The sequence below is a fragment of the Colletotrichum orchidophilum genome (assembly GCF_001831195.1).
Source record: "Colletotrichum orchidophilum strain IMI 309357 chromosome Unknown Scaffold_132.1, whole genome shotgun sequence".
Lineage (NCBI taxonomy): Eukaryota > Fungi > Ascomycota > Sordariomycetes > Glomerellales > Glomerellaceae > Colletotrichum > Colletotrichum orchidophilum.
Window position 1 is genome coordinate 26,272 of NW_019173088.1, and position 20,435 is coordinate 46,706.

A 20,435-nucleotide genomic window follows, 5' to 3' on the forward strand; every position below is an offset into this window, starting at 1 on the left:
CGACACACCTCGCGTTGGCATCCTGTGATGTTCATGTTTTGCATGTAGATCTCCCTTGTCCTGTCCACCACTTTCGGTTTTCCAATGCGAGAGCCAGGTTTGTACTTTTCGCGACGACAAGAACGAACAGAGGAGGACAAGGATGGAAGCAGTTCAGTTGCGCTTTGTAGACTGTTTGTTCGATCAACCTTTAGCCCTCCCGCGCGCCCCCAACTCTGCCTAAATATCCTGGCAATGTTGCCTGTGATGGTGTGCAGTGGGCGTCTCGTTGGCGACTTCGCTTAGCCTCATGCTCCTTACATCCGCCGCACCTACCTACTTTACTCACCATCCCACTCGGTGTGACCGACACGAAAAAAACTTACTGCCCCATGCCGCGCAGTCTTCATCCGATCCCCCCCTCTTTTTACATGGCCCGGTCTGCTGGTTGCTGATCAGGGCAAGCGCGAAGCAGCTTTTCTCCACACAAGTCTTTTTGTATCAGTCCCGCAAGGTTTGACTTCCCGTCTCGTCGGATTGACCTTCTGGATCAAGGCTGTACAAGGACAACATGAGACATGAGATTGCGTCTTCATTGGATGTTCTCACATGTAAGCTGGAAATCTTATCGAAAACATCATTGTCGTGAGATGTCCCCCGATTAGTGTCGCTTGTCACATATATTATATGCCTTGTCCTATTTGGGACGGGGGCCGTCAATGTCAGTCAACTCATGCGATTTCATCTCATCTGTCTTTTGCGCAATGATTATCTGATACTAATGATGGATTGCCGAAAAATAAACTCACCAAATAGAAGCAGATAAAGTAATAGGCATGATTGTATGAATAGCCAAGTTAAAGCTTGTAATTGTAAGTGACTAAAGTACATATCGCTATGAAGTGAAGTCCCTCCCTATCATGACCAACGGCCTGAGGTATCTAGATAATGGACAACATCAAATGAAACAGAAGACAATATACCCAATCCCAATGCCAGAGCCCGGTCAAACTGAATCGCTGCTTTGTTTGCAGAACGCCAGTGACATCGTACGTATTTCCCAGTTCGTCGGTGGAGAGTTTGCCTCCGCCCGTCATGTTTATTTGTTTCCCCCAATAAACCCATCGTCATAATCCATAAACGCCGATTGAAGAAATGCAAAAGGACGTTGTACAGGATTGAAGGACGGTATTAACAAGAGCCATATATCCAGTTTAGAGGAAACAACACAGCAAGAAAATAAAATACTTTTTCTAAAACATGTTCAGTGAAAGGACGAGGCTAATGACCTCTTACGCGGTGGCGGTATTAGCGAGGCCGTCCACGTTCCAGTTCTTGTTGAGAGTGATGAGCTTGCGCCTGATACCATCGCCGACACGGCAGGTGACGCCCTCTTCGATGGCCATGATGCCGTAGTTGATGACCTCTGCGGGCTTATCCAAACCCAGTGTGGTACCGTCACGGCGGGTGAGGACGGCGATTCCGTCGCCTCCGCTCCACAGGTAGGAAATGACGGACGGATCTTCCGGCGTGACCTGGTCAATCGCGACGACATTCGCGCTGCCGTGCTGTCCACCCGTCGCAGCGTTAGAGGCGCCAGCGCCACTAAGATGCTCGGGACTTTGACCCTGGTGCTGAGACGACGGTGACGAAGACTGCTGCATGGCCTGCTGAGCCTTTTGGAAGTTGGGATCGAGGCGTGCGACGCTGTCGGCCCAGAGGATGAGAGTCGCGCGGTAGACACCAGCAGCCCACCAGCATGGCCTGCGGTCGGCGGGCATGGAGCGCAAGAGACGCAGAACCTGGCCGCAGTGGAAGATGGCCTCCTCGCGGTTGTAGACACAGCGCTTGTGGCGCAGGCTCAACTCCCAATACGAGCCGTCGAAGGCTTCGCGACGGGCGAGACGCTCAATCTCTGGGAAGTTGGTGACGGCGTTGAGAGAGATCAGGTGGTAAAGGACCAAGTTGCAGCGCGTGGTCGAGCAGTTGGGGTTGCTCTTGTAGTACAGCATGGTGAGCTCGTACCACTTCTGGAGGAGTGCTTGAACTTCCTCCAAGCGGAGCATGGTGCTCGACTTGGTCACCGTCCTAGACGTCGCGCGACGGGTAGAGAGAACATCGGAGAAACATGAGAGCATTTGTCTCAGGTGGCAGAGGAGGGACTGGAGGGGATGAAGCAGAAGGCGAAGCTGTTGGGGGGACAGGCCAGCTTGACGGCGGGAGAGGTTGTCGTGGAGGAAGTCCTGGAAGAGTTCGCACAGAGAGGGGGTTAGGGAAGGGCTAGATAGAAGCTGCGGGTTGACATTCGCAGTGCATCCGTAGAGATTCTGCACGTTTGCAAACCACTGCTCCGAGTTTGACGAAAGCCAGAGGGCCTCGGGGCTGGGGAGCGGGCACTGTAGGTCGGTGATGGCCAACTGCGGTGGGGTGTCGTGGAACAGACTGAGCTCTTGGTCGCACATGACCCAGTTGTAGACGAGTCTGTTCTGCATCTCGCGATGCAACCAGGCCCGCCACTTGAGTTCGGTGCTTGTCGTGCTGTTCAATGTAGGAATCATGGTTGGTTGAGGCTCCAACATGCCGGCGTGTTTGAGCATCTGCTTTACGTCAGTGGACTTATTCTTAGCACGCCTGGAGGATTGTGGCTGCTTACCGACAAGTACATCCCCCGTTGTCCCATCGAAATGTCCATCAACCACTTGTCGCCACTCCAAGCACCTTGAAGGGTGAAGAGCAGCGCACACCTCAAGGCGACCGGGTCCGCAGACAACTCGACATCCTTTTCAATGATGTCGAAGAGGGAAATGCGGCAGGTTTCGGTCAGACCAGCGGCTAGGTACCGGGCCTCAGCCATTGGCACTGCCGCAGCGCCTTGGGCGATCATCAAGAGGAGGAGCAATGTCGACGCCTGGTTGTTCAGCAACATCTCATTGGGATCAACACATCCCGCAACAATGAGATGGTAGTAGTATTGCAAGCTGCGAACGTAGCTGCGGAGAAAGTATTCGAGGATCTTCGTAGGTGGCAGAACGATGAAGTTGAATTCGCTGGGTGTAGCATATCCGGTCTTGGAGTACCCGTTGTTGCTCCGGTGAATGTCTAGCGCCTTCTGAAGGAACGACTGCGTAATGGCCAGCATCCGGTCGCGCGTGCGAGATGTGAGAGGAACGACGGAGGCATCGGTGGTGTCCCAATCCACGTTTTCGAGATACTTCTCGAGCGAACTCCAGGTGCCATCTTCCTTGGATTTCCTTTCCAGGCATTCCAAGTGCACAATCGCCGTTCTCGGGCAAGTGCCGGAATAGATGGGCGGATTACAGCGAGCGAGTGGCCACGAGTCCTCCGCAGCAATGACGACCTCGAACTCTGGAATGGCTGATTCATTGGGCATAACCAATGCTTTCTCAGCTGGCTTCATTGTAGTGTCAAAGTCAGCCGTGGACATGATGCTGGTGCTTCGTGTGTGAATTGATCCACGCGAAGACGAGGCAGTCATTGGCTCTGATGCTGAGCTCGAGGACATATCGCTCAGCTCTGTGAAATTCGGCATCGTCATGTCGGGCCGCGACATCGAAAGCTGACTGGAATACATGTCGAGCTCCAGAGGGTATTCAGGCCAGACCATCATGTCTTGGTAATTCGTGTCGGGCGTGATGAAGTCGTTGTTGAGTTGCATAAACTCGTCGAGTCCATCCACGCGGCTGTGCGGGGAGGGGAAGTCATCAGAACTGGGGTGCGACTGGGCTGGTGAGCTCTTCTTCACAGGCCCTTCCATCATGCGAGGGTCCATGGTGGCAATTGGGGATCCGGTTGACATCTTCCCAGGAGAGTCCTGCTTAGGCATGGTTGGGTCGAGATCCATGAAAGCAACAGGCTGAGCTGGCTGTGGCGGTTGGGGTACAGTCGGCATCATTTGCTGTTGGAAAGCCGCGCTGGCTTGGGCAGCTCTGACTGCGGCCTTTGATGATCTCCTGGCGAACCTTGCTGCGCAAGGCAGGTTTTTCTCTGCGCAACGCGAGCAGGGTACTCTCTTATCGCAACCGGTCTTAGCATTGGCGCAGTTTTGGCAAGCAATTGGTGTCCGGCCAGCTACGGTAGGCACACCACCAGGCAAGGGCTCCATGGGGTCCCGTGCCTCATGATATGTCGAGTGGTGTCTTTGCAGAAGGTCTCTGTTAATAAAATGTGTGAGTTGATTGTCTCTGCAAGTCGTTCAATGTTCAGACTAACCGTCGTGCGAAAGAAAGCTGGCAGGCACTGCAGCGGTGTGGCTTTACGTTGGTGTCTATGTCAGACTCGTCAGTGTTTGCTCGGTCTCGACCGGTGTCCTCACAGGAATCAACGTACGACTTGGGATATGTCTCTCCAGGTGTTCTTTCCTGGTGAAGGACTTCCCGCAGTATGCACAGAAGACCATTGTGATGGTTGTTTTTGAAGTGGTCGCTTTCAAGCGATCGAGTTTGAGGTGACTATATAGGAGCTATCATCAACCAAGCGGCAAGCGGATGATGCGACTTCCTAAGCAACCTTTGTCGATGTATTGTTCGAATTCGATGGGTCGGATTGTTGAAGCACGCAGGGCTACGTACTCGTTGAATGAGTTCTGAGGTACAGATATTCGAGTGGAGTGTGTAGTATGTATCAAATATGAGAGGTAGAAAGGGTGAGTTATGAACTGGGAGGGGTTGCCGTGTAATAAGAAGGGGCCCGGCGGAATGGTCGACAGCGCAGGGTTCGGTTGGGCAAAGAGGCTGCTGAATCGATTTCTGAACAAACTTCCGCCTACGACCTTGGCAGCAGCGGTGAAGGGTGAATATGAGCGTGTAGTAAGAAAGTACAGTTCCTCTAGGATTCTGTACGGAGCAGGCGGAAAGGGTGGACGGTTTTGAAATATATCGCGGAAGCCAAGTCGAGGAGTGAGAGGAATAATGTATGGAGCAGGGTCTGGCACAACGGGCAAGGGTTGCATGGGACCCGTCAGCTCGGCGAATACGGAAGCGGTCTGGGCATGGCATCAGCTTCTACCAGCAGAGTGGGAATAGCTTGGATGGATAGGGTTGGTAATAGTGTGGGTGACGGGCGATGGGATCTCGGGAGGCCGAGGCGGTGCCTGCTTCAGGACGAAAAGCAGACTGAGTACGCACAGTCGTTGAACGCAAGACAATGGAGCACATGGAGATGTGCAACATGGATCCTCGAGCAAGGATACAAGGCTACTTGGTGGCCCGGCACTGGCTCTGGTTGTTTAGTATCAGGCATTTGGGCTTATGAGGGGAGGGAGAAACGGCGCCGACGTGTGTTCAGCCGCCATGGAACCAGTCTTGGAAGCATGGCTGGAGATATTTGTGGATACTACAAGTCGATGAGGTCTGTGGCCGGCGAAGACATTGCTCTTTGGGCCAGCCTGGGCATTACATGGTCACATTACATGGACATTAATGACCATGATGATGAGGTGTACACAGGCACGCAAGGCACCAGGTTGCATAACAGGATACAGTAGTGCGTGCTATGGGATCAAGAGGGACCTGTGTATGCGTATGTGTGTACATTCGCTTGAAGCAGACAGACCACGGCATTTCGTATTGCGTACATTGGAGCCATGCACTAGCCAGGTCCAACAACAAACGGCCAAAGATAGGTGGGGGAACGGTGCGAGGTACCTGAGCAGTGCGTTCGTACTGATTAACCCAGTTGAGTAAGCTTTATGTTTGACAGGGGCCGCGGCGCCGTGGCGGCGGCGACGGGGAGAGATAAAGGACGGCCATGGGGCTTGGTGGAGGGGGAGGGAGCGTTCGGCGAGCGGGAAAGGATACGGCGTTCAATTTCGTGAGGGTAGGAGGGGCGTGGAAGATCAAACAGAAACGCCAGGGCACAGACGAGAAATGGGATGATCCCGAAGGGGTAGGAGGGGAGGTGGGATGCCTTGCGAGTAAACCCAGTTGTGGATGGACCAGACAGAAAGACGGCAGCGAGTTCAAAGAGTTGAGAGAGAGGATGACAACAGTCAAGTAAGCATGAACGTTCTGAGGCTGGTGAGAGAGAAAATGTCAGAGAAGGTTAAGCGAAGCGTGTGGGTGGGTGTAGAGATGACCTCTGCCGGCCGAACGAGTACGAACAGCAAGGTCAAAGAGAGCCAAGAAATGTCGACAGAGGGTCATTGACAGAGGATCCATGATAGTCAACTGGTGAGCTAGGGAAGACCTTGGGACAGCCGGCTGGTTGGCCGGGATATCTCTGAATGCCGCGGGTTGCCGGGTTTCAAGGCACGGAGCAGATCGACCAAGACTGAGAGGCCATTGGCGCGTGCCATCTGTTTCTGCCTCGACAGGCCTGTGCCAACTGGCAGGACAATCGGATCCCAGGCAAAGGCAAACGGGGAGGGAGACATGTCGTCACGGTTCGTGTGGGAGGCTGGGCTGAGCCTGTGTGTCTCCCATACGCCGTGTGGGTGGGTGGGATGGCCTGCCTTACCTTACCTCAGTCCCACCCGCGGGAATGGCGCCGCGTTTTCCCTAAAATGGACGTTTGACAGCACTAAACAAAGGGGGGTTTTGTCAATACCTGGACCAGCCGTAGAAGCCAAGGGGTGGTCTGCGCTGCGTAGCCGCATCGCGCTGCTTCTGAGGCTGCGCAAAGGCAGTATCAGACGCTGGCGCAGACGCTGGCGCAGAGTCCAGCAACAGACTTTTGCTCACGCATTGCAGCAGCGGCAAAGAGTGCAGCAAGATCATAGTGAAGTAAAAAAGAACCAAGCCGCGCGGGAGCCTTGGTGCGGCGACAGATACGTAAGTCGGTATGCTTAGACACATCAGCGTCGGAGAAAAGCCACGACAAGGTTATGAAGCTGTCAGAATCGATAGCCAACAGATCTGGATGCAAGAAAAAAGCATCAAACGTGTGTTGACTGGCTGAGAAGCGAGCAACAAGCGTCCATATGGACCAGGCGGTTGAGCAGATGTCGCTGTCATTGATGACAAGCGTTGCACATCGTAATTCGACGTGGATTTGGTGAAGGATGGACGTCGAGGATTGGCAAAACACCAAAGGGGGGGCCGTATTTGGGCCAGGGAATAGAATCGATTTCGGGCGACGATGGCTGCGCTAACACTGCAAGGTTCGGTGATGGTTTAAACGGTGAACGATGACCCTGCGGGTTGACGACGATCCTTCATTTGTGGTGCAGATAGACTGAGATAGTACGGAGGACGGGAGTGAACGCTAGGGTCGCACCTAAGACAGGGAAGGGTCCGCGGCGAAGAAGGATAAGCAAGGGGAGGGAGGAGATGAGTGAGATGGTGTCTGTCGTTACGGCCGCGCCGAAGGGTGTGAGATGAGATGAAGTCGACAGAGGTGGTAGGGTGGGCAGTGGGCACGCGGGATTGGAGAGGGATTGGGGAGGGATTGGGGAAGGAGGAGTTGGGGATAGTAGCAGAACAAGCAGACATAAAGTCTATCGGTACGTACCCGCCCTCTCCCGAAAGCCGGGCCGCCCTGATCTGCCCCGTCCGTCGTGCTTCCCCTTCCAGCGGATCTTGCCCGGAAGGGTCCCCTGCCCATCTGCAACTTACTCAGCCACGAGCTGACATAATACATCTCGGCTGAAGGTGGGGCTTGGACAGGGAGACTGGAGAGAGGAATGGGACCGTGCACATTTTTGTGGGAATTATGATCATCCCCAAATCATCCCCCTAAGGTATCATCCCCTATCATCCTCCAGCAACCTCGAAGGTAAGGTACCGGCAACCCTACCTGCCTGCCCACCTACCCACCGTGCCACCTACCTTATCACACGTACCTAGGTACCTTCAGTTACTACCTCAAGGTACCTTACGGATATGCATCGTCGTATCTCCTCATCTGAGCATCCTTCCTGCTTATCCAAGGCCTACCGCCTGTCTGGAGCGATCTTATCCACACTCGACACCCTCACCACGGCAGGCCAAGCCTCCTCCAGCTCACCTCATCTCCACGTGTGCGAGACACAGATCAGAACCCAGACCACACCGAAGTCATCATCACGAGCTGGGAAAAAGAAGCCAGGGTCGATTCGAGCCACGAGTTGCACCTTCTGCACAAAACCTTCGTGGCCCTTCAGGATTGCTCCTATCGAACGAAGTAGGCACAATGCAGGTGCAACGTGAATCAATCCACACACTCTGATCAGATCTTGGACCTCCCACCGGCTCCTCCAAACACCACACGCGGCACATCTTACCCACTCGCCTCGAGTCGTGTCCACTCACATCTCCACCCTCATAGTGGCCAAACTTACTCGGTTGTTTCTATTTTGTCTCTGTAAAGACCTTCCCGAGGCTCTACTCCCTGCCAGACAACCGAGCTTCAATCCTTTGATGATGGCTTCCCCGAGGCTCAACTCCCTGCAAGGCAACCAAGCTTTAATCCTTTGATTATGGATTCCTACAACTGCTGTAGGACAAAGACTCCTCATTGTATTATGGCGTGGTCGCGTGGTCTCATCACTCAACCATCTTCTTAGCGCAGCTCGAGTCCACAGACGCCACGTCGTCGACAGCGGCTTCGAGAAACATCTCCACAGACCGGCTCTGGCTGTGCGCACCTAATCAAGGAGAGTCATGTTTCTGCACCCAGATATGGAACAACAACAACAATCATCAGACGCTGCAGAGTAGCTTTGCCGTCCATAGCCATTGGCCTAGACAAAAGAGATTCAATGTCGTAGCACAAGCACACGCCAGCGACAGCCAAAAAGCAACATGCAAGAGAGCTCCAGCCAGCAGATTTGCGTCTTCACGATTGATTCAATCCTGTCTGGACTGCCTGTTCCAAAGTCCAGAGCCTGGCCAGAGGCCACATGTCACCACTCTAGGAAAAGAAATGCAATGTCGGACGCAGTACCTAGTCTAAGACTCGGAGGAGCAAGCAAAGAAAGCGGCGACAGTTATCCGCCGCCACCTTCCGCTAAAAATAAGCTCCTCGCAATGGGATTGGATATTTCTGTCCTTGCTAGCGCGCTCCTATTCCGCTCCTATTTCGCTCCCGGCTGCTATGCGGCTAAGAATCCTGGCGCATGTGGTTGCTCTGAGGTGCAATGTGGGATAATTCCCAAGTTTCGGTCTTTGCCAGCTTGACCTGGATCCAGCCAGCCAGACAAGTGTCTTTTCGTTCTCGTTCCCCTCGTTTCCGAGTGATTTGCGAACGACAGATGACTGATCCGAAACCGAAGACCATCCCGGCCAGACCCCTATTGTGGCATCGACTATCAGTATCACGAATCATCACCCACTTACCCACCCACCGCACACGAAAATGGTTGCCATATCCACTGATCCGCCCAGGGGTGGGCACGATCGGGGTTACCAGGGTTCTTCGTCGCCCTACGGATACAGGCTACAACAATACACCTGCAGGCAAGGTTCTCCCATGTCAGTCTCGGCGCCTCTTGACAAGATACGTCTCCCCCGCCTTGGACCGAGCGGGCGGGCGAATCATGTAGCTGTTCACTGGCATCTTCCTGGGGGAAGGGGTAATTCTCCGACCGTGTCGCTCCACAGTCCAAGCATTTCACGGGCTCACGACGGCTGCCTCACCTTCTTCCTCGCGCTGTTCCAAAAAGATGCGCTTGCACCCTTACGCGACAGCGTAGCACCGCTCAGACGGTCGTCAAATGAAATGGGGTACCTAGGGAACAGCCTCAGGACAGCAGATTGACGGTCGAAACGGTGACTCGGGAATTTCGTATTGCCAGCATTTCGCAAGGCCTGGAGATCCTGGTCAATCGACCCTGGCAACCAGTCTTCCGTCAGCCTCCCTAGGCTCGCTTGACAGGGACTCAAGCGGGCATTGAGCCGTCCATGAGTCGGCCATTCCTTGCCACCTCACATGGTTGCACTGTTCACTCTCGGTGACCTTCCTACGCCTAAATGACCAAGGTACCCAACAGGCAAGCTGCTACCAACTCTTGTTTCCTATCATCGGCCTGACGCGATGCGAACTTTCAACGTGAAAGGGGCAGAAACTTTGGCTCTCTGTCAGACACCGTTTCAGCGTCACCTAGGATTGCACAATACTGCATACGAAGCCGACGTTCCCAGTTTTCCAGAGCCTTGCGGTCCGAACAGTCCCGCAGGCATTCGTGCCTAGTTCCCGATAGTCTCAGCTCAACTGCCATCATCTCGTCCATTTCATGGTGACTCTCCCGTATCCGGCGCGGCCGCTCTGGTCATTGATGTGCGCTCAACGCTACGCTGCGTGCATCTCGATAAGAAATCGGCAGCCCCGTTTGCTCAGATGACGAAGATCCGACGATGTCCTGACCTGCCCTCACGCGCCTTTTTTTTTTCAAGCGTTTCATTGCTCTTCACATTCGCAGCCTTCTTCGTTCCCGAGACTGCAAAATCCCCATCTGGCTATCGCCAAGGCTATCGCCAGCCACCACCGTCACCGATCCCACCGTACATTGCCGGGCTTGTCTTTGTGCAGCATCGTAATTTTTCGTCGCATCTCGTTTTCCTGCACCTCCTGCAAACGTGGCTTGGCCGTCCGGCGGGTTGTTGACCCGCCTGCCGCGTTACATTTTCCAACTTCATCTTCACGACACAACAACGCCCAATCAGCTTACGTGGAGTTGGCCCATGCATTCAGTGTACTCGGCACAACGGCTTCACCTATACACGAACCATCGGCGGGAACTTGTCCATCCTGACGCCCAACCCCAGCCCGGCGCCGATCTTGACTCCCGCAAGCCGGGTGGCTTCATCAACCATCCAATGCCGCCGGAATCATTGCGACTTTTGATATGCCGCCGAATCGTTATTGGGCGCAGAGCCACACCTTTGAACATCTTCCAGCCACATAATTCCTTCTTTCTACAAATAACCCGGCCCACTCATCACACTCAGTCTCCTCGCCGTTGTGTCAGGTTAGGATCTACCTAAGCTAATCGGCCTAGTCGGTTGCTCGAGCCTACTTCTAATCCACTTCCACCTAGCAGCAGCGCCTTGCAGTCCACTGAACCGAGCTTCCCGGTCTCCACGGCTTTGCTTCAGGCGACACGAGTTACTATCACCAATCCCTTTTTTGTGGTCTAGTATCCCGAAGAGGAAATACATCGGGTACTCCGAGAGCCGCTCAGACGGGTGTTTCCCTTTCTGTCAAACGACTTCCTAGACAAGACAGCTGTACACCATCAAGCTGTTGGCAGGGCAGCAGACAGTTGTGACAGCCGCCACTTGTCTACATTTACGATCACGACACAGTCGCATGCCGTATAGGGCAATTGCAAGAGATGTCGAGACATTCTGGACGCCGTCTGTGTCCTGGGCTTGACCTTCCTAGCAGGGGAATACTTTGAATTCACCAGGGGATGGCACTGATCGGATGCAACCAAGCAAGGACTTCAGCTGAAACGAAACAACACGGCTCTATCCCTGCTACCAGGCCGCCTATGCTGGGATTTCTGCCATGTCTGCTCTGTCTTTGCGAGAGATGTACGTGCGAAGATGCTACGGTATCCTCATGGTGCGTGCTACCTCGCAGGGCATCGCAGGACGGAAGCCGTTGAGTGCATGAGTCGGCAACATCACTGACAATGTCGGCATGTCGTTGTGTCGTTTTCAGCGCTCGTCCCGTACGCTCAAAACAATTACGTCCATGCAATCAATGTTGGACTTGATCTAGGTCCACATTGACGGATCACAATTTATCAGAGAGAATCCATCAAGAACCTCATCCCACCACAGAGCGTGAAGAAGAAGTATTTTGGGTCGAGCGTGCAGACAAGCACAGTAGCGCGGACGACTTCAAACAGCGGCCTTGGAGGAATTCTGCAAGCACTTAAGTTATGTCGAGGCTAGAGATGAACGGCAATACTCTATACAAATCGACCAAACTCTGTCAAAGGAGTTGAGCATTGTAAAGGATCAAAGCTAGAGTAATTGGCTTTTCTGATCGATCACGATATACGGACCAAACATCGGCACGCGCACTCGGCTCAGCAAACTCATCAGGGTCCCACCCTTGGACGTTGTCGAAAAGACGGAATAGTCTGCCCGCTTTGGACTTATCCATGCGAGTGCGCGTGGTGCCAAGTAAGTACCCACAGGAATTGGTAGACACGGTAGACAGACGGGCCTGTCATCCCAAGACGCGACAATGCTGCCATTAGCGACACCACATGATACGGGTGGCAATGGAAACTTGAGGGGGGGTTGCCTTTTTTGGTGGTGTCAAGGAGAAGTCTGACGCCACATCTTCTGCCAACTTGACTCCTGTCAATGTTTCCATTGAATCGGAGACAGATTAGTGACAGGTTGTCTTCTTTTGTGGTGTGAAAACTCTCTCTGGTTGTGACAAAACCCAAAAACGAAGTCCTGGCCGGCCATGACCGAGGCCTTACACAAGTGTCGCACACAACTCTTTTGCGCCGCCCGCGGCCCAGCGGTTCGAGGAGCTTCTACAACGACTGGGTACATGATACGAAAAGGCGCCCCCAGAGAACCATAGACACACACACACGCACACGTAAACCAAACAAAAGCTTCCGCATCCCCCAAACCGGGGCTCCAATGCCGAGGCCCGCATTACCGGGATTCCTTCTGGGATCGCCCGCTCCTCTGCATTTTCCGAGACCTGCGTGCTTGGGGCGCAGCGGAAGACCCCCCTACTTGTTCGCTTGTCGGTGAGGACTGGGCCAAAGAAAGAGAGATGAGTGAGATTTGGGAAATGCACTCGCCGCGGGGCTTTGCAAGCCTGCAGCCCACGCAGCCCAACAGGGCTCATGTCTCGAAAGCTGACCACCTCGGTCGGCCATGCAGAATAAGCAATGACGACAGCTGGGGTTGGGGCAGGGGGTGTTAGTAGGTAGTTGTGGGCAAGATTGACGACGTCTTTTCTCCCGGCGTGAAGATACCATAATGGGTGTGGGACTTTGGCAAGTGGAATCATTGATGACATTGTGGAATTATGGCTATGTTTGTTGGTTCTCAGTGAAGGGATATGACATGGATGAGTTCAGCCTTGATTCCTCTTGTCTGATTGAAGACCCAACAGTACCACGATCAGGAGGTTCAAGTCAGTCTGACATCTAAATGCAATGTGCCTCTGTCTCATAGGGCCTGGATTCCTATGCCCTTGAGCACCAGAGTTCCTGAACACCAAAGGTCCCTCATGATCCGTAGACATCCAACTGTGGTGCTCCAACACTGGGTGCCTTTTCAATCCAACGGTCTTGGCAAGAACCATTCCCAGCCCTGGTTGCCTGCATCCTCGTATCATTTCGAGGATTGCATATGCGGGCAAGTCAATTTCAAGCCCGTTAAGGGATGGCTTCTCTCTGCCCTCTCGTCTGACAAGCATGAGTAGCAAACGTAAGGCTGCCTTGGCCTTGCCGGTGCTTGTTCCCTCTCTCGTCCATTTTGAACCAATGTACGTTGATGTAATTGACTCGTCTCGTGTCTTACATGGGCTCTTTCCCGCTCCAAAGATGCCTTGTATTTGCTTTGCTCCGTGCCGTACCTTGCCTTGCCTCGCTTCCCTTTCCCCCCATGTTCAGCTCGTCATCTGTTCGCGTCGCGAGGAGCGTATTGAAATTGGCTTGTCCCGAAATCGCGAAGGGACCGTCTCGTTTCTTGGATTGCACCGGTACCCGCACAGGTGCAGAGGCGAAGGCGGAGCGGGCGGCCATGCACGGCGTTTCTGCAGAGGCACGTTCGCTCGACCGAGGCCGGCATGGTGTGGGCGGGCGGCTACCGTATGTATGAGCTTCCCCGCTGGTCGATCCATTGGGAATTCGATCTTCGATTTCTGGTGTCGTGTTACCCCAGTTCGAGTACCGTCAGCTCTTCCAGGCCAGCCCTTCTAGTCTTTGAAGATGGGGAAACTGAGAATCGTGATGTATGTCAGCTTCTTGCTCTCAGCATCCTTGAACGAGGCAGCCTGAAGATGAATCCAGGGTATCCTGAGGGCCTTTGACAGAGCTGAGGTCTGTTCCCAACGGCCCCCGCGCGCGCTGTCAGCTGGTGTCCGTCTCTTGTCGAAGCCATCGTGTCGGTACTACGGTTGATGCGGTTGAATTTGGCTTGATGCCCGACGGGACCCCGTCCGAGAGCAAGCGTCGTTCGATTGGATCTTTCGTCTTGCAAGGCTGAAGGAGGAACCGCGGTGGTTTCCCCTTTTGTTTCCTCCCGCTTCCATCGAGCCATGATGTAAGAGCGCGTTGCTAGAGTCGCCGAGGAAACCTACCGAGGGGGCCGACCGACCGATACCGATGTGGGTCCCATGTTCCTCGTCTCCCTGCCGGGGCGCCGGGTGCGAGGCTCTTCAGGAGTTGCCCGAGAAGACCGAAGATGGAGTAGGAAAGCGTCCGCGGAACGACGTCGCTCAAAAGGAGGTCGGGTGCGGTTTCTGGCCACCAGCGTTGGGAAAGGTGCAAGTGATTCTCGGCAATCTGCAGCACCATTCCATTTGGCCAATTTCTTTACAAAGTTGGAAAAAGGCTCTGCAGATCAAGGGATAGGTTGACGTCCGAGTTTCCTGTCTCGCGGTAGTGCCCACGGACAATCACGGAGTTGACAACTTCGGACCCCCAACTAAGCGTCGTTGCGCGGTTGCGGCCACCCCTTCGGACGGGGGGAGGAGCTCGACGGCGCCACCAACAGTTCGATTCCATCTCTCTCTTTTTTGTTTTTGTGAATACTTTTTGTCCAAACTAATCACGTCCGAAGAAAACTGCTAGCCGGACATGGAGCTGCGCGATCCCAAGACGGGATCTCACTGTTGCATCGTCGGGCGAAGGCGAGTTGACACACCCCACGATTCTGTACAAGTCGTTCATGCACAGCGAGAAGTTCGTCCATTTTTATCCCGCACCCCCTGTTCTGGTCCCTTGCTTACAATATTGAACGTCCAAGTAATGCTTCTGATAGACGTCGACTCCAAACTGTTCTGGCACGTCTGTGAAGATTCATGGGCTGACGGCTAGCTGTGGCCAACGCCGAACACGATGGATGGGCTCTACGGACACTTGCGTCTATGAAGTCCGGGAATTTAAAGGTGTCCGCAGAGAAAAGAAAGAACCGCAAGGAAGCTTGACAGTTCTGCCGTATGTGCCCCGTCGGCAAGCTAAGCCTTTCGCGGCTCGGTAACGTGCTGATCGTCAGGTCTGAAGCATGGCCAAGGAGCCGCAATGTCGCCAACGGGACGTCCAGGGTAGGGATAGCGTCGTCCCCGGACGGACGTATGCGCGCAGTGCTCCTTCTATTTTGTCGTGCAGGACTAGATGAAGGTGTCCGGTGATTATAGGACCAGGTGAAGGAGACCCAGCTCTCGATCCTTCAGTAGGGTTTCCTCGGTGGCTTGGTTGTTTCTAGTCAAACGGCGCTTCCTCTTCAAGAACGGTCTCATGGTGTCAAGTATAGAAGTGTCCGTCTTTGAGCTTCTCTTTGATACTGATCAGGATGGACGGCCCGGTCTGGAGTAGAGTCGAGCTGCAATGTACAGTAAATTGTGTAATGTGGACTCCAGCTGCTGTTGCTACCCGATATCCAATACTTACCAGGGCCTTGATGCTGTAAACCAATCTTTGTTGTCCGGACATTGCAACACAATGGATTGTGGTCTAGATGTTCCCAAGTCCGCAGTCGGTCATGTTTGAGATGTCGTGCCCGAATTGACCGGTCTATCATGCCAGTAAGCGTCTTTCCCGTTACATTCTCGCCCCTTTGGGCAACATGTCTGTGAAGTGTATTACACACTTTCAAGGATCTCAATCCGTAGAGTATTGTCCCGCCAGTCGCCTGACGATCTTGACCTCTCCCAATCTCCCAACCCCGGCCCTGGGCAACGGAGTAGGAAGCCGTTCCCTGCCTCGCCCTGCTTGCCAACCATGGTTCCTGCCTCCGAAGCCCCTGATCTGATGGAGTGAAGAGAACGCCATCGGAGACGAAGGCCGGAAACGAACAGCCTGCAAAATGGGAAAGGTAGTCGTTGTTTCTTCTTAACCGCAGGAAGCAGGTTCCGGTGCGGCATTCCGGTGCGTAGCTCCGGAGTTGCGCGTTTCGTGCCACGCGTGTGCAGTTGACCACTGCGATTAGCCGCAGTCTTTTGTCTCCTTCTCTAACACATTGTCTCTGGACTCATCTGTATAGGTCTGTCAGCTTGTAGTTCAAGCAACTGAAAATAGACTCTGGCCGTTGGCAATCTGGTCCCAGTCTGGTGATAATCCTGGCCAGTAGGCGCGTCGGGCTATGGAAATCTCGTATGGATTCGGTTGGCCCTTTGCTATTTCGTCCGGTAGCTGCGTTCTTGGCGTAGGCCGGTTGCCTTGTCGACTCGGTGATGTGAGGGCAAGTCCGTACCCGAACGCTCCCTTTAGCCCCATCGTAAGGTGTCGAAGGAGCGTGAATGACGACGCACGGTCGAGACGTCAACCGTCTATCAAATTTCCCTCGGATCACCGACATCAGAATGATTTCCAGATGGCAGTTCTAGGATTAGCCCGTTCCAGTCTCCCTCTCTTGCCTTCTCTGTATACCCCTCTTGTCCGGCTGCCGATTCTGTTTCCATCTCTTGTCGTTCCTCTTCTTGTTGTTCCCTTCAGACAATTGCGTCCAGACGAAACCCAGAAGTTCTCCCCTCGCTACCATATTCAGGAGAAGCCTTACGCAAGCGCGACGTCAATCTGAGACCCGTCACTGGATAGGGCCGGCCGGTGCCAGGAGAACATATAGCGCGGAGCTGGCCGACATCCTATGAGGTTGAGATAGAGGGTGCGCCGGAAGTCGACGAGAGCCAGTCAGCGCAAGCTGCACTTGCATCTCTGAAACGCAGACGTGAACGCCTCAGGAGGCATCCTCCCACACCCACTTCTCTTGCCCGTGGACTAGATGGAATTAACCGTATTCTTCCAGCCATACAGGACTCAAATACACACCCCCGTGATCAACGATGCCGCGCGGACTCAACTGGGCAAACGACAAGTGAAAAGAGAGCTTCAAGCAAAAAAGCAACTAGACTCTTTCGTGACTGGGCTAGAGTAAAGAGATGCAGGGAATGAGAGGGGGAGGAGAGGCGGAGCCAGGACCCAATGCAAGTCTGGAACGGACTTCTGTCACTACTAGCAACTTGGACAAATGAGAGGGGAGGACTCAGAAAGAGATACATGATTCCCAGTGGGGGTTAAGGAAGTATACTGGACTATATTGCGGTGAGTCGTTGATCTCTTCTTCTCTTCTGAGCCCCTGTTATGCACTTCCTCGTCTTTTCATTCCTTCTTTTCCCTTGGCCGGCCTTCTCGGTCATCGGATGACTTCTTGTTGACCGAGGGTGAGGGATATACAATACCCTGGCTTGAGCTGTTGTCCGATATTACGGCGGCAGCAGGTTAGGCGATGATGGGACAAGATCGTCCGTAAAGTGACGGATCTTGTACAACACCCCCAGCATCTTAGCTTGCTGTGCCTCTGGTCTACTCCAGGTCTGTTTACCCCATCTGCCTCCGCTCTCTAGTCTATATATCTCCTCTGTCTTCCCCCCATCATCACCTATTCCTATGTTGACGACATACCTTACCCCATTACCTCTCCCGATGTCATCATGTGCGGCGTTGACGAGTCGCGGGTCGACACTGGGGACTACCCTTTGAAAGAGGGTTCTCACCTCGCCAGACAACAGCTACCTGGGAAGTGCTGCGGCTCAGAGCTCTAAGGCATCTGGATGGGCCTCGAAGGGGCCATAGACGTCGGGCAAGGAAATGCCTCGTTCGACCAAAGCATCAGTGTCCGCACCAGCCGAGGACGACAACATCATGACAGTCTTCGGGACATCCGTGAGGGCGAGAAGAGAGGCAGCAAGGGTGGGATGCCCAGAGACAATTGTCTCCACAACATGCGGAGGAGCAGATCCGAGAATACGCTGGGCTTCGGACGGAATAGAAGAGGAGGACCGGTCAATATCATGAGTTGCCCCGAGGGCTGGAGTGTCGCAGAGGAGTCATTGGAGGAGGTGGCTATGATGGTTCCGATGACAGCAATCGCCGCAAGTCGAACGACGAAAGTTCCGACAATTGTGGCCGCGCCAAGGGACGATGACATGGGATTTTCGATACTTGAAGCCCGGATCAGTGACAGGAGGAGGGGACCCCAGGCCAGATGGATGGAAAAGAGAAAGAGCCGCAGGAAAGGGGTTGGTGACGAACGTCGCGACTTGGAAGGAGGAAACTCTTCCTGGGACAGCAATCAAGCATCGAGGGTCGGCAAGGACATACGGGGGGCCAAGCCGCCGGCATGCGTTCGACCATGGTTATCCTGGAAAAGAACCAGGGTGCCGAAAGGCGGAGAAAGGGTGTTAACTGGAGCAGCCGAAAGCGAACCCTGTTCGACGACAGTGCCGACAATGTCGATACCAAGCACCAGAGGAAGGCGAGAAGCAACATTGAAGACGTCAAGGTCGCAAAGCCTTTGGTCGAGAGTAAGGAGGCCGGTCGCTTGGACCACGGATCAGGACCTCTCCTGGGCCGGGATGAGGGAGTAGTTGGGCTGTCGCTTTTTGCCTACAGCGACAGAGGACAAAGTGACCTGAGGAACGGTGTCGATGGAGTCTGGCAGGGTGGGCATCTTCATCGAATGAAGAGTTCAAGAGAGTGGAATAGAAGGATGCAGTGGAAAATTACTGAAGGAACAGAGGCTCAACCTCGACTTGGTCGAGCAACAACTTATATCCTCCCTGGGCTGAAGTCGTGGTGTCGTTGGCTAGAAGGACGAGAGGCGTGTGAACGGCGTCGAATTGAGACAAGAATCCTAAAGGATCACGACTTGAGGGTAGCCATCATGAAGCCGGTCGTGGGGTCACTGCGTTAATGGATTTTTGTAGCTTCCGCCCCGGCCTACAAGATAAACGGCTCCGATTCCGGCAACGGGAGAGATGTAGCCATCAGGAGGATGGAGCCACAGGACAGGGCGACTAAGATGAGGACTATCCAACAGCACCAGCAGCAACAGAAGTAGCAGCGAGCATTTCTGTCACCATTCTTTCTCTTTGGCTGATGTGTCCTCTGCGGCGGAGTTGACGTCTGCTTCGCAAGAGAGCCACGACTGGAGCTGCGAGATCTGGACATACCGCCGGCCATATGAAGTTTGTGAGTCCAAGGACCTGTCGGCTAGTCGGGCGGTGTACTGTCAAGCTATCGGGGTATAAATCTTCCCGGCGGCTTAAGTCGGACTGTACTCCGGGGCGGGATAGCAGGAAGATTCTCTTCAGGTATCCTATCTGCGGTAAGTCACACTGGATGTGGATAATCTCGCGCTTGCAGGAACTCACAAGAACGCACGTCACCGTCGTCAAACTGACTATAAGTTCGAAAATTTCCGTGCCCTATTTTTTGTCTTTCTTTTGCTTCTGAGGCGTTTTCGCAAGTGCTGGGAAATGAAGTTGACACCTTCGAGAACAAGTCGGTGGGATGCACTTGCACCGTAAATGTGTCTCACTCGAGCAACTTGAATGAGTCCGTTCCCATGACATCGTAGCTAAGCTCAGGTTCCGCACTGACTTCATCGTGGGTCTGAGCGTGTTTGTGCTCCATGCGGCCCGGCGAAGACAAATGAATGGGAAGAAGAACACTTGACACCGAGGTGCCAGCTCCGGTCATAACCCGGATTTGAGAGCGCACGCATAGCCCGTTTCTCATGGCTCATGAGCGCTGGTCTTAGGAGCTAGATCTCCGGATCGTCTGGAGTTCTTCCCGCCGGCATCTGCTGCCGACTCCTCAGGTCAACGACACATTCGCGGTTGCCATCTCATGGCGTTTTTTGTCATCGCAAACAAGCGACCAGTCGTGTGTTCCTCACTGCTACCAATCAGCCCCAAAAGCATGAGGTTTCTCGGTGGTCCTAGTGGTCTATCTGTTCAGTCCGATCAGCTCCGATCACATATTAGATTTCAGTGACTGCACATGAGCTTATTTCATTGATAAGAAATCAAATTGTTGAAGAAAGTCTTACTACTGGTTAACGGAAGTCTTAGCCAGCTTGGATATGAATAAATGGTTGGTTGCACTGATGACGATTAAGATGCTTTGAATTGGACCAGATGTCAGTGGTTCAAGACTTGGGCGGGAGCTCCCTTGTGCAAGTCCCAATTTGCAATGGAGAGTAAATTCTAAGGGATTAAACCCTCCCAAAAGGTAGCGATCGCGATGCAAATTTGACACCGAAGTTGCGTTTGATTCCAATAATGAGAGTGAAGTTGTAGTCAATGACACCGAAGGCGCCGGGGGATGCATTGAGTTTCGATGACTAAGCTCGGGTAATCTGCGGGTCTTCCCCAAGCGCGGGTCGCATTTTGGTGGCAGCTACCGTGATTCCCAAGTCCCGGGAGCTCCAGTGTCCCCAAATTCCATTTCGAAAATCTTTAGGAGCTTCAAATACCGGCATTGAGCGTCACCACATGCCGCGCTTAGTTTGATTTGGTCTGGAAATGCC

The 20,435-nt window shown here is 53.6% G+C and overlaps 4 protein-coding genes across 4 annotated transcripts; 1 reads left to right on the top strand and 3 right to left on the bottom strand.

Annotated features, from left to right (window-relative positions):
* Positions 1-1,271: 1,271 nt before the first annotated feature.
* Positions 1,272-4,396, bottom strand: CORC01_11737 (uncharacterized protein; the record flags this gene model as incomplete). The annotated part of the gene is made up of 3 exons (XM_022623359.1): positions 1,272-2,576; positions 2,633-3,963; positions 4,327-4,396. The coding sequence occupies 3 exons, from the start codon at positions 4,394-4,396 to the stop codon at positions 1,272-1,274; spliced, it is 2,706 nt and encodes a 901-aa protein (XP_022470112.1).
* Positions 4,397-12,354: 7,958 nt separating this feature from the next.
* CORC01_11738 (uncharacterized protein) lies at positions 12,355-12,906 on the bottom strand (the record flags this gene model as incomplete). Its single annotated transcript, XM_022623360.1, has 1 exon — positions 12,355-12,906. The coding sequence occupies one exon, from the start codon at positions 12,904-12,906 to the stop codon at positions 12,355-12,357; it is 552 nt and encodes a 183-aa protein (XP_022470113.1).
* A 912-nt stretch (positions 12,907-13,818) lies between these two features.
* Positions 13,819-14,419, bottom strand: CORC01_11739 (uncharacterized protein; the record flags this gene model as incomplete). The annotated part of the gene is made up of 2 exons (XM_022623361.1): positions 13,819-13,976; positions 14,203-14,419. The coding sequence occupies 2 exons, from the start codon at positions 14,417-14,419 to the stop codon at positions 13,819-13,821; spliced, it is 375 nt and encodes a 124-aa protein (XP_022470114.1).
* Positions 14,420-17,673: 3,254 nt separating this feature from the next.
* CORC01_11740 (uncharacterized protein) lies at positions 17,674-18,962 on the top strand (the record flags this gene model as incomplete). Its single annotated transcript, XM_022623362.1, has 3 exons — positions 17,674-18,141; positions 18,192-18,564; positions 18,829-18,962. 3 exons carry the CDS (start codon positions 17,674-17,676, stop codon positions 18,960-18,962), a joined length of 975 nt encoding a protein of 324 aa, XP_022470115.1.
* Positions 18,963-20,435: the final 1,473 nt, after the last annotated feature.